Source organism: Stegastes partitus, unplaced genomic scaffold (genome assembly GCF_000690725.1).
Source record: "Stegastes partitus isolate 25-593 unplaced genomic scaffold, Stegastes_partitus-1.0.2 Scaffold829, whole genome shotgun sequence".
Lineage (NCBI taxonomy): Eukaryota > Metazoa > Chordata > Actinopteri > Pomacentridae > Stegastes > Stegastes partitus.
In genome coordinates, this window is record NW_007578560.1 from 158742 (window position 1) to 171308 (window position 12567).

At 39.5% G+C, this 12567-nt stretch overlaps 1 protein-coding gene across 1 annotated transcript in view; it reads left to right on the plus strand.

The window, feature by feature from the left end:
- The first annotated feature begins 1343 nt into the window (after positions 1–1343).
- The window catches only part of cobl (cordon-bleu WH2 repeat protein), a 56331-nt gene continuing 45107 nt past the window's right edge, over positions 1344–12567 (plus strand). The window contains exons 1-2 of the mRNA XM_008292749.1: positions 1344–1412; positions 1660–1780. Of these exons, the coding sequence (XP_008290971.1) occupies positions 1752–1780 (29 nt within the window). The 5' untranslated portion in view covers positions 1344–1412; positions 1660–1751. The remainder of the gene's footprint in view (positions 1413–1659; positions 1781–12567) is intronic.

The following is a 12567-nucleotide window of genomic DNA, read 5'->3' on the forward strand; positions in this document are numbered from 1 at the left end:
GTCTGTGTTCTCTGGTTTTTAACAGCACTGAAACAAACACCTGTTCAAAATGATTTCTTCGCTTTCAGAAACAGTAAAGTTACTGAGATGACAGGACATGAGCATCACAGTGAACCTCAGAGGTGAGTCACAGTTACTTTCTGTTATTTAATGTAAATCAGTCCAGCAGACTGTTTTCTCTACAGCAGTGTTTTGTCAGATAACAGAGGAGCTCATGTAATCACAGGGCTGTTTTTTCCCTTTTCTCTGTTACTCACATTATCATACTTTGAAATAAAAACAGTAAACTTTATTGTTCTTCTAGGGAGTATAATGTTCTTTGGCCTCACCCAGGCAAACAATTATTTCCTTAAGATTAAAAAATGTCAAAAACATGAAACTTTCTGTTGTGCTACAGTCCTGTCCTGCTGTGTTCACTCTCATATTTAATGTTCCAGCAGTTGGAATGAAAGAACCTTATAGATCTTCTTCTCATGGTTTGTATCTTTTCTTCCCAGCCATGATGTGGATCACTGGGAACATCTACATCTGATGTGATCTATGAGCTACAGAGAACATCAGCACTCAGCTGAGGTTGTCTGAGGTGAAGAGTCTTCTCTCCTTCTTCATCCCCGTGAGGAAGCGCAGCACCGATGTCCTCCTCATCAGTTCCTCTTGTCCTGAATGTGTTGATGTTTCAGTGCTGCTATATCTGCTATAAATGACAGCAACGTGTTCTCCGTATTGTAATCATGCAACAACAGCAGAAATTAAGTTAAAGGCGATAAATGAACCTGTGAATACTAAGAACAGAGAATAACAAACTGCTGAAACAGCTGCTCTGTCCTTCTGTAAGTGAAAGCTGAAGTGGAAGTGGTTCACTGACGATGACGTCCTTTCATTCTCCTTCACATGGCTGAGACTTTGACCATTTATATAAAATTCAACATTGAAATATTTACAGATTGGCCACCTGATCTCTGGGGTTTTGTTCATGAAAACTAAAAAAAAAATCCTGAGCTGTAGAAAAACTGTCTTTCCTGATCTGTGTTTTTCTGTTTAGAACTGGGGTCTATGGGAGCCACAGCGTTTCTAGAGCCAGCACACATATTTGATATGTATAATAAAGGCTTTTATTATACATATCTATGCCAGCACCTAGCGGACGTAGTGGTATTAAAGGTTTTTGACACTTCCAGGTTGGCTTCCTTTTTCAGGGCCGGTTGCTACGTCCATCATTGGGCCCAATAGAAGTGTTGCGTAGGAGCTCTTATTTTGAAAAACGTTACCAGACATTTTGTCGACAAATCTCGTTGACTTGACAACGCTTCCAGGGAAAGTCAGCCCCAGGGGGGGATACGAAGATTACTTCAAGTGGAATTGACAAGTAACTCAGTCCACGAGAATGAGTCAGAAAGACTGTTTCTGTTGAAGTAAGTTTGACTTAAAGGAACATAACATTCAATTTATCGTCTCTTGTGTCGCAGTTCGCCTTTACGGACACTTTGCGGCCGCTTTGCTCCAGGTCACAGTGGACTGTCATCTTTGCGCACTGTCACTTGTTGAGCCACATTCTGTGATGTGTTTTTTTTTTTTTCCCTTAATGTAATCTGCCCAGGTGAACGGTACACGTGTGTTCGGAAACACACATTGATTTCATGTTGCTGTGCTGAATCGCAGGTGATAGAATGATGGATATCTGGCGAGTTTAGGAGAAACAGCGGATTTTTCGGGAGCCCCGCTTATCTGCGCTGAATATCGGAATCACTGCAATGACCGAGTCCTCGAAACCGCCTTTAGGGTAAGTCTCTGAAAACAACTTATAGGAGGAAAAATAAAAAGTGTACTTGCTTGTTTTTGACGGTTTATGGGCTTTCTCAGCAATTACATTAATTTTTGCTCAGGTTTTGCCCCTCAAATATAACAATATCCCTGTTATTTCTAGCTTCATATCCACATTGTTGAGCTTGTTCCCTATTTTCTCGCGATATTTTCCGATTTTATAATTCTGATAAACTCTAGCTTTGTGGTTGTCATTTCTATTCCCCCTTATTTTATTTTATTTATTTTTAACACCTGGTTTACAAAGAAACTGAGTGATTTGGGTTAGTTGCCTCCATTGAAAAGCCTGTGCAGCCTATAGTGAGTCCTGACAACAGAGAGAGTGTTCCAGCAGCACTCAGTCAGAATAGACATGAGACCTGGTGGGGGGACAACATCAGCTACAAACTGTGCTGTCCACACTGTCCTTTTTTAATGCTGCTGTTTTGTTGTGTCTGGAAGCTGGAGTTTGGTCCTGTCATCACCACATAATCTGAATGAAATGCTGCCACCACTGCTAAGCCTCTTTCAAGTGTTGTCTAGGACACTTCAGTACAAGGAAGCTACGTATTTGCTATTATATCTGATTAAATGTTCTCTCGATAATGGAGCAACGTAGCACAGTAGGGTTGTCTCTTTTTTTTCCATCACCTCTTTATTATATCCTGCAAGGGCTTCTGTATGAGTAAACATCACCTGCTCGCTTCACCAAACACTTAGTTATCATCGCTGACTGTAAATATAGATGCCAAAATATGCCACTGTTGAAAATGTACTTTTTCAGTTGATTTGCAAGTAAGAGTCCAATTTACTTTTTGTTTCCCTCCCACACAGAGAAGCGGGAGATAAAAGGCCGAACTGTAACTGTCAGCTGCTTCATTCTTTCATAATTTGCGAAAAAAAAATATTAGCAAAGTTGAGCTCATTGTCTGAATCATTTAGACTTAACTGAAAATGAATGTGTGATGTCTTTTGGAGTATCTCTGGGCAGGTGTGGCCCAACCTCAGCATCATTATTTGGCACTTGGGTGCTAATTATGGGAGTAGCTGGAGAGCCAGTGTTACTGACTTTAATAATTCTGAGCTCAGCACTAAAATTAGAAGACTCATCCCTTTTATTTATCATATATGAACTTGTCTCGTAGGTGTGCGGTAACAGCAAAACCACAGATCTGCAGTAATACTTGTGTGTTCTTCAGTGTCTGTAAAAGGAGGGTTTGATTCTGTGCAGATGAGTGCAGCTTTGGTCTTTTCCTCTTCTGATCTTTAAAGTAAAGGTCCCTTTAACCAGATACTCTTAATTACAGTGATTTCAGACACTCAAGAGCCTTTTGGCCAAATTACAAAGTAGAACGGTCACAGAGTCTGGCAGTGGAACCAGAATGCCTTTTTATCGGGTCAGTGTGTGACATTTCTCTCCATATAAATTACCATGACAACTCCTTTTGTGTTGGGATCTCTCTTTCGTCATCACACCGGGAGTAGCTACTTTACTACATAGCGCAGTTCTAATGAAACACAGCTCGTAAAACAACATTAACACACTCGGAAGACAAACTGGGAAGGAAGGAGGAAGAAGAAGACTGGTCTTTTCAGGGAAGTGAAATACCTGGCTATTGAAATCTGAGCAGTGGGTGCACAGGTGTGGGTGTGAATGGGTGTCAGTGCTTAGAAAGGCTGAGTTAGTCTTTTAGAAGTGGTGGAAAGGTAGCCTGAATGAAGCCCCAGTTCTGAGCTTTAAAAACCTGTAATTAAGCAAAAGGCAACTGTTCCCAGGGACAACATTATTTCCCGTAGTGCACTGAGATCAGGATTTTCCGAGATCTCCGAGACCAAAATTTAGCAACTTGTATCCTGAACTCACATAATTTCCCTGAGCCTTTCTTTAGAATCTATCAATTGAGCATGGTTTGGCCGGTGTAACCTCCTGATTCTCTCTTTTGTATGAGTTGGAACACTGTTAATTGCATTAAGACTGGAGAAGTTCTAGTCTTCTCTCTTAAAGTCTGCAGCATTTACAAAAGTCTTAATTAGCACGCTGGTGTTTTCCTCTGCATGTCTGGACCTGGTGTGTTTATGTGGGTCTGCTAGTGGTTGCCTGCTCTGGGAGTTTTAGCCCAGAAGCTTCTGATTAATGTGGTTTCCTTACATGGACTTAGTTTTACTATCCACTCCCACAGAAGCAATAAGGAAGCAGCAAAGGATGAATTAAGGAGAGGAACCACTTAACTGAATTCTAAATCCACAACATTCCTCACTAGTGTTTTCCCCAGTCTTCAAAGTGTTTTATTGAGCAGTTGGTTTAATAGATTTTTTTAGTCTGTTGTTCTGAAGACACAATCATGTGTGCCGTCAGAACCTTGTGAGTTTACTTGGGTCACATGGTTTAGTTCCCAGTAATAATCATCCACGACGCCCTCACACTTGTTGCCAATTATTGCCAGACAGGCAGCTAGTTTTAAAAAAATTTTTTTTATTGAATTTCCCTTCTGGGATAAATAAAGTAATTTCCATTTCATTTTTTTCTTATGAGGTGCAAAAAAACAAAAAAACAAACAAAAAAATCTCACCACCATCATCATCCTGGTTGTTGCTGCCATCTGCTTCACTCTTTTATTTAAAGTGCATCTGTTGTTTGTGGTACGCTTGTTTTTGTTTGTTTGTGTATTCAGTTTAAAAAGACAGATCTTACAGATAAATGTAGTATGGGATTACAAATAACTGTCCATTTATCCTCAGCACACGCCCAGGGATAATTACTGGCTGTCAAACTGTCCAGTGTCTGTGTACGTGCACGCTCATGTGCACTCCTGAACACTGTGCATGGAGGGAGATACAAAAGCAGTGTAAATATTCATTAATTTAAAGTCGTGCCCACAAGACTGAAATGTCAGGGTCACTGTTTGCATAGTATTTGAACGCCACGTGTGTATCTCAGTTCATACAGTTTCCTAAAACACTCAGATATAGACACATATCTGGGTGTTTCAGATAGTTTCATAATGTTACCTGTCATTGTTGTGTCTTTTTTTTTGCTATATATATATATTTTTTTTACATAGATGCAGACACAGCCTTTCCAGCCTACACACCCTTCACAAACCTGCTCTAAGATTAAGGTTCATGTGGTCAGCCACTAGCTCAGCACTGCTGACTAAGGGAACTCCCTCTTTTTTTCTGTTTTGCTACAAAGCTGTACTGTACCAAGAGGAAAGTGTGCATATGGTCACATCTGGATATTTCGGGTTATTTTTATGATGGGTTAAATTTCACTCTGCTGAAAGTTGAGCTAGACGAGGGAGAGTGTATTAGAGGCTATGCGTTATTGGCAGTGGTACAGTATGTATCTGGTAATATCTGCATCCATTTCACAGGCTCTCCTGTTTTTAAATAGAGAGGGCGTGGATGCACTGCTTCCACAAGTTTGTTCTGTAACTATAAAAGCTGCACCAATGCACGCACTGACTGAACATGCTAGATCAAAAGCATGCAGTATAACCTTCGCTAGGGAGTCAGTATGTTGTAGAAATATAGCGCATATTATGGTTGTTTAACATGTACACTAAGTGTTTAATTGAATAATTAAGTGCTACCCTTTTCATTAGCAATTACACCAATGTCTGTTGTGGTTCTAAGTGGCAGTTTATTAAGATAAAAGGCACAATAGGAAGTAATTATTGCGTCCTTGGTGTGTGTACAATCAAAGCAGTGCCAGAGAAGCTCTTATTCTGTTAACTCCAAAGCTATGATGATACATGGGAAACATCTTAGATATCTAGACGGGTTGTATTTATAGACTGTTGTGCTCTTTAGGCCCACTGCACTGTCCACTTTTGCTGTTTGCCAGCGTCGGTGCACTGGTCAACAAAAGCCCTGTCAGACACCTTTTACAGCAAAGTAGTGCCTGTATATTTGACAGTCTACAGTAGACTGTATCTGTCCCTCATATGCAGCTGTTAAGAGCTGCTCAGATTTATTTCTGGAAGCCTGCTGTCATATGTTAGTCACTGTGGTATGTGTGTTTGTCGAGAGGAAGACAGACGGACTGCACGTGTGCAACTACAGACTGGACAGATTCCTCCAACACCAGCTGAATGGCTGTAGCAGTGGGACCGCCTGACAAAGCCAGAGGGGTGGTAAAGTGTACAAGCTGCAATGGTTTTGCAACCCTTTAATGTTGCTGCGTAGCTTTATCTGGATTACAAAACTAAAGGATAGCCACTGTCTGTAGTTTAGCAACAGTAATTTGTGACCTTTACACAAAATTATTACTAAACCAGCAGAATCTGTCAGCAGGGAGCACATGCACATTCTTTGTTTGTGGTGGCATCGGTGCCTTTAAGGCTTGTTTTTCTACTAAAAGGGCAACAATGAGTGCAAGAAATACAGTTTTCATGTGTAGTCTTTTTCTGCAAATGTTGGATTTAGCATTAAAAACATTTTCAGCTCCTTTTTATGAAAGCTTTAGGTTGATTTATGTTGCATTTTTTCCAATCAAAGGAACCCTGGGGTCTTTGAGTATAAGCTGGTTCAACAGTATCTGTAACATAAGTGTTTTTCTTCTAGTCTCTCCAGCAGGACTTCACTCTAATTGAACATGTAGCTTAGGGAATAGAGAACAGACTAATTATTATTTCCTGCTGTTCTGCTTCTACATTCCAACTCTCCTTCCTTTCTTCTCTATTGTTGGACTCCACCCATCTACCCTTTCTATTCCCTTTCTTCTTATTCTCCATCCATATGAGGTTTTGTACCTCCTGAGATTCCCTCCTCCCTCCCTCTCAACTGTTATTATCCCTGCTTCCTTTCTTCCTCTCCTGTGGGCCTGTTTGCCACCCTGGAGCTTTACCTTTACTGGAGCTGGAATATAGTGAAAATATCTCTCTAGGCTTATATATTTCCATGTATTGTATTAATTCGATAAATATATGTATGACCTTTAAAGAATAAATATTGACATTGGAGTCCTGCAGTGGATTTTAAACAACAGAGGACCAATAACATTAGGTACTTAGACATCTTATTACCTGAGTGCAGAGACTGTTTTTTTTTTTAGGAATGAATGCCTAATTTATTTCCCACAACTCTCCATAATACACAAGCAAGTTTGTCTTTTTTGACATCACTTAATAAATTCACTTTAGTCATTAGAAGAAGGCTGGAGCTCACTGGGAGGAAAAAGGCTAAATGGTTTAAAGCCACAAAAAGCATTGTTAAGCATTTCAACAAGTACAGAAATACCCTTTGGCAAAACTGTCCTTCAGATTTGTTGAAATTCGTTCTCTGAATGGAAGATAGACATGTTTTTTCCAGCTGTGCAGACAGTGGGGTGGGTCAGCTTCCTGCTCCTATTTTTGGAGAATTATTGTTGTCTTGGAACATATTTTGTGTTAAATTGTCACCGCATGCCTCTTTGTCACTGGTCACAAGTGGGCAAGATGACTGCATGTGACAAGAGAGGAGCAGATAGGAAAGAGGAGGAGAGGATTGATGCAGTGGAGTGATGTTACAGTAAATGGATTTCACTCCTTTAGGTGTGAAACAGATACTCCTGGATTACTGGGTGCTGACTCAACGTGTGCTCATTGCAACCCATGTATAACCTAAAAATAACTAAGGAGTGTAAGAAAGTTAATTGATCCCAATGAGTAACAAATCATTTTGTACCTGAGGCATGATGTCTTTTTTTTTTTTTTTTTAATTCTCCCCAGGGTTATTATATTATTGTTACTGACTCTGAACTCCTGTTGATCAGCGTGTGCAAAGCTCTAGCCTGATTCTTTTGTACAAGTTCTAACTTGATAGTCAGGTAAACCAGGGTGTATACAACTGATAAACCATGCCAAGAGTGATATATTCTTATTTTAAATGTAGAAACTTCACGCCCCAGCTAAACACCAGCTAAACAGTATGACAATTTGTGATTCAGGCTGAATATAGTTTGTAGTACAGTTGCACTTTGTATGCAAAAGTAATGAAATTATTACATGTGGGGCAAATCAGTTCCAGTAGAATCTAATTTAATAATTTGAATCTGAGGACAGCGCATGATTATAGGCTGACTACAACAAGTGGTAAATAAGGCATCAGGTTCAGCAGCTGTAGGCTTGTATACTTAGGAGCACTACCAATTTCCGGCAGTTGTGATGAATTATTTTAAAGCCACATTGGTAGAGGGTGTTTTATTGCCAGACAAATATATTAAGCCTATATTAGTTTTAGATTAGTGGTATTAGCGTCTTTGACTGCCACCTTTTTCTGACAAATTGCCCCCTCCAAGTTACTGGGCTCTCCTTTTTCATTTTTCAAAACCAATAGTCCTCAGCTTTGCAACTAATTCCAAGATGTAATGTCAATAGATGGATATAAAAATGCAAATATTAAAAGTTAAGGGCCTTAAGATAAACAATTGGTGCCACTAAACTTTAGAATAGGCAGAGGGTGCAAATAGTGGAAAAAGACCAGAGATTACATTTTGTTTAGTTTCATTCAGTTGCTTTCATACAGATGAATGGAAAGGATTCTAACAATTATGAAAAAAATATTGCAGTCAGCTCAAATTTCCTGAAATTAGACGGCCTATCATACACTCAATGAATACACATTTGCAGTTTTGTTAAACATGTATTCTGAATACTTTTGTATTTGATTACCTTGCACCCTATTCAAATTAGAGATATATCAAAATGATTAAGGGTTGACCAGCATGTGTGTTTTTGTTTTTTTAGAGGAAATACTGATAATAATTAGTAGTCAAGGAAACTGATAGTCTCCAATAGGTGTAATCAATATACATTTTCAATAACAAATGAAAAGCTTTGTATCAAAATTAAGACAAGACAAACTTAACATAAAACTTTGTCTATCTGCCTTTGTTTATTTAGGTTTTAATTATGTTTAATTTAGGGAGAACTTCTCAACATGTATCCTTCAGTTTTGATTGGATATTGCTCGAGACATGTATCCACACTTATTCTGTGTAGCAGCAAGTACAGTAATGAGGCTGTGACTAGAGAGCGTCGAGCTGGCAATATCAGAGTCCTTTTACTTGGCATTGCAGTGGGGTGGGGTTTTAACCACATGGCTAGTAATATGAGCATCAAGGCATATGCTGAATTAGGAGATTGTGTTCCTAGCAACGACAAACAAATGCTTTACTGGGGTCATATGTCTCCATATGCTTACTTACAAAACAGGAAATCTTTCACACTCTCCCTCTGTCCTTGTTCATTTCTGCCTCCATGGGCCACTCGCCCTTTGTGCGCATGCATCCAAAATCCACAGCTGCTACTAAACTGAGGTCTGCTCTCTTCCGCAGTCAAGTGGTATAAATATAGGTTGCCATGGGGACGCCATGACACCCGAGGGGTATGCTGGCTAGGTAGCGGGATAGTGTCTGTGTGTGTGTTTGGACTGTGAGTGGAGGAGCCGGGTGTCCGGGATGCATGTCATCCACAGTGTCCAGAGCACAATAGGAGGTGAAAGCTCAAGTGTGGCAGTGACAAGTGTGGTTTAGGCTCCAATGTGCATGAGTTTATACTTTCATGTGAGTGGGTGGTGTGTTATGAATCAAATCTATTTTTAGAAATAATTTTTTGTGCAATATAAGATATAGTTTTTTTAAATTGACTTTATATTGCAGTATTGCTTTCAGCCAGGGGTTAAACTGCCATCACTGTGATCACAACACCACCCTTGCAATGGATATCCAACCCCTATTCCCACCTACGCTACTGCATTTTTAAAAATTTATTTTGTTGTTGTTGTTGTTGTTACAAAACTATTTTAAAGTCATTGGTGGAAAAAGAAAGATTCCTCAAAAAGACATCATCGTGCCCTTCGGACAGAATCATCTGATGCTGGTATTGTTCCTGCTTGGTAGGTTTTCAAAACACTGACTTCAGGGTTTTGGAAACAATAAGCATTCTCTAGTTTTTAGAAAATCTTAGGTAGTATCAATAGCTTTTATGTGTGTGTGTGTGTGTGTGTGTGTGTGTGTGTGTACTAGACAGTCAACGTTCTGTAGACTCAGTTGAGTGCAATACAGATCCTTTTTACAGCATTTATGTTGCTCAAGCAAACAACTGGTGACATCAATTTGCATATAAGTCTTTATTAATTGCCATTTTTCCTTTATTCCACTCATTGTTTATATTCTCAGAATGCATAAAGTGTGTCAAAGTGAATGTAGGTCAGTCGGCGCTGTGTTTTGGCCTAATAATCATCTCCATTCCCAGTTGACTGTCTTCATTAGAGGATAGTAATTCACTGTTTCAGTGATCCTGTTGTTGCACACAGCACTGACGTCTGTCTGTTTATAGTGACTGTCTCGCGTGCTGATTCCTGTGCCTGCTACATCACATTTTCATTTGTACACATCCACAGCAGACTTTGTTGTTTGGAGTGGCCTAGTCAATTTGTCTTTGTCTGTTTCTCACTTTCTGCCACATTTGTACCTCCATCATCTTCAATAACTGTGATCTCTGTGCCCTTGTGTTGTAGGTATCCATAGTTTCAGAGTGTGGAACCACTAAACAATAGGAAAACACATTCATACATGACTGACAACAACACATCAGTGCACTTGTTAGTGGAATTTATTTTGGTGAGGGTGGTGCAGACAGAGCACAACTTAGAGTATACACTAACATATTCCGATGTTTTTATAAGGCCTTCAAGAGTGGGAACGTTAGGCTGTGTTTCCATGGCTGGGATAAATGCGGTCTCTGACACTTACTTCTTTCCCCAGCAACAAAAAAAAAAAAAAAAAAGTTGAGGTAGTCTCCAGTGTGTCTGAGCAGTCATTCTACAAACAACAGAAAAAAAAAAAAAAAAAAAGTTGAGGTAGTCTCCAGTGTGTCTGAGCAGTCATTCTACAAACAACAGTAATCTGACTGTGACGCACAAGGATTTACATTGTTCATGTATTGGCACAGTGGTCTGGCCAAAACTGTAATTTGAAGAGCATTTAATTTTTGCTAACGTCTTGAAATTTTCTAACACCTGTTCCGTCTCTGTAAGATTTTGAATTTATGCGGTTAGTTTTTTATTGTGTCCTGAATTAATTCCTTAATTAACCTTCTTTTTTTAAAAAAAAAAAGGCAATATTTTATTAGTGAGGAATTACGTGTAATAGTAAGCAAACGAGAATGTGGGCAGTGATTCAATGCAAACTCTTTTTGTTGAGTTTTTCAAGATTTGTATCTGTGCACAGGCACACAAACACAGCCCTGCCTCTACATTCAGGCATGATTTATCCTAAGTGCCTTGGTCAAGAGTGAGCATCGTCGTATTTGGGTCAGGGAGGAGGTAGGCTGACATGCACACACACACTTTATGCACACACACGTACACACAAACATGCGGACACTGAGACTAATCTGTTAAAGAGACTAGCACACAGACAGCAAAATCTAATGACTGTAGGCGGTGTGTTGGCTTGCAGACCATTACAGGTACCTGCTCTTCTCTAAGATACAAGCGCCTCTGTTAAGGCACATAAAAAACAAATGTAACAGATTTTGTATTTCATGACAGTCACGAAAGCCACGTTTATATTCTGTACCAAGAGTTTGCACTGAATCCCTACCCAAATTATTGTTTGCTTAGTATCGTACTTAATTCCTAAGTAAAATATTGCCTGTGCTTTTAAAGAAGGCTGATTAATTACTCAACCACATATCAAGGACACAAAAGTTCATAACACCCATCAAGAATATGAATGTACAAGAACAAAACAGAGACAGCATTAAACATTAAAACATTAAAACCACCTACTTAATGTTGTATGGGTCCCCCTGTTGCTGCCAAAACACTGCTGAATGATCAAGATACAAGACCTTATGAAGGTGTCCTGTGGTATCAGATCCTTTAAGGCCTGTATATTGTGAGGTAGGGACTCTGTGGATCTGACTTGTTTTTCCAGCACATCCCATAGATGAGCCATTGGACTAAAATTTGAAGCATTTGGAGATCAAGTCAACACCTTTGTCAATTTTCTCACCATTTCTGTACTTTTTTTTTTTTTGGTGTGGCAGTGCACATTATCCTGCTGAAAGAGGCCCCAGACATCAGGAAATACTGTTGCCATGAAGGAGTGTTAATGGTCTGATACAGTTGTTTGCTGGCTGGCATGTGTCAAAGTAACATCAACATGAATGACATGACCCAAAATTATTGGGTATTGCCCAGAGCATCACACTGCCTCCACTTACTTGCCTTTCCCCCATAGTGCATCTTGCATCCATCTCTTCTGCAGGTAAATAACACACATGCACCTGGTTGTCCACATAATATGAAAGAAAATATGATTCATCAGACCAGGCTACTTTCTTCCTTTGCTCCATTTCAACTTAAGCGCAAGTCTGTAGCAAAGTAGTCCCAGCAAGTTGCGATACACTGTGTGTTCTGACACCTTTCTATCATAGCCAGCATTAAAGGTATCTGCAGTTTGTGCCACAGTAGCTCTTCTTTGAGATCTGCTTCCTGCTTCCACACATTGACTTCAAGAACTGACTGGTCATTTGCTGCTTAATATATCCTAGGTGCCGTTGTGACACCATAATTATTGTTCTTCACTTCATCTGTCGATGGTTTTATTGTTGTGGGCAAACAGTGTACAAGTACTCATTGTCAAATTGAGTTCAAATATTGCACAACAGAACCCCAAGATTCTTTCCATATATATTACTGACATTTTGAAATATTAGGTCACATTTTCTTCATGTGTAAAAACTGAAGCAAGTTTGCATAACCATTTGGTAAAGT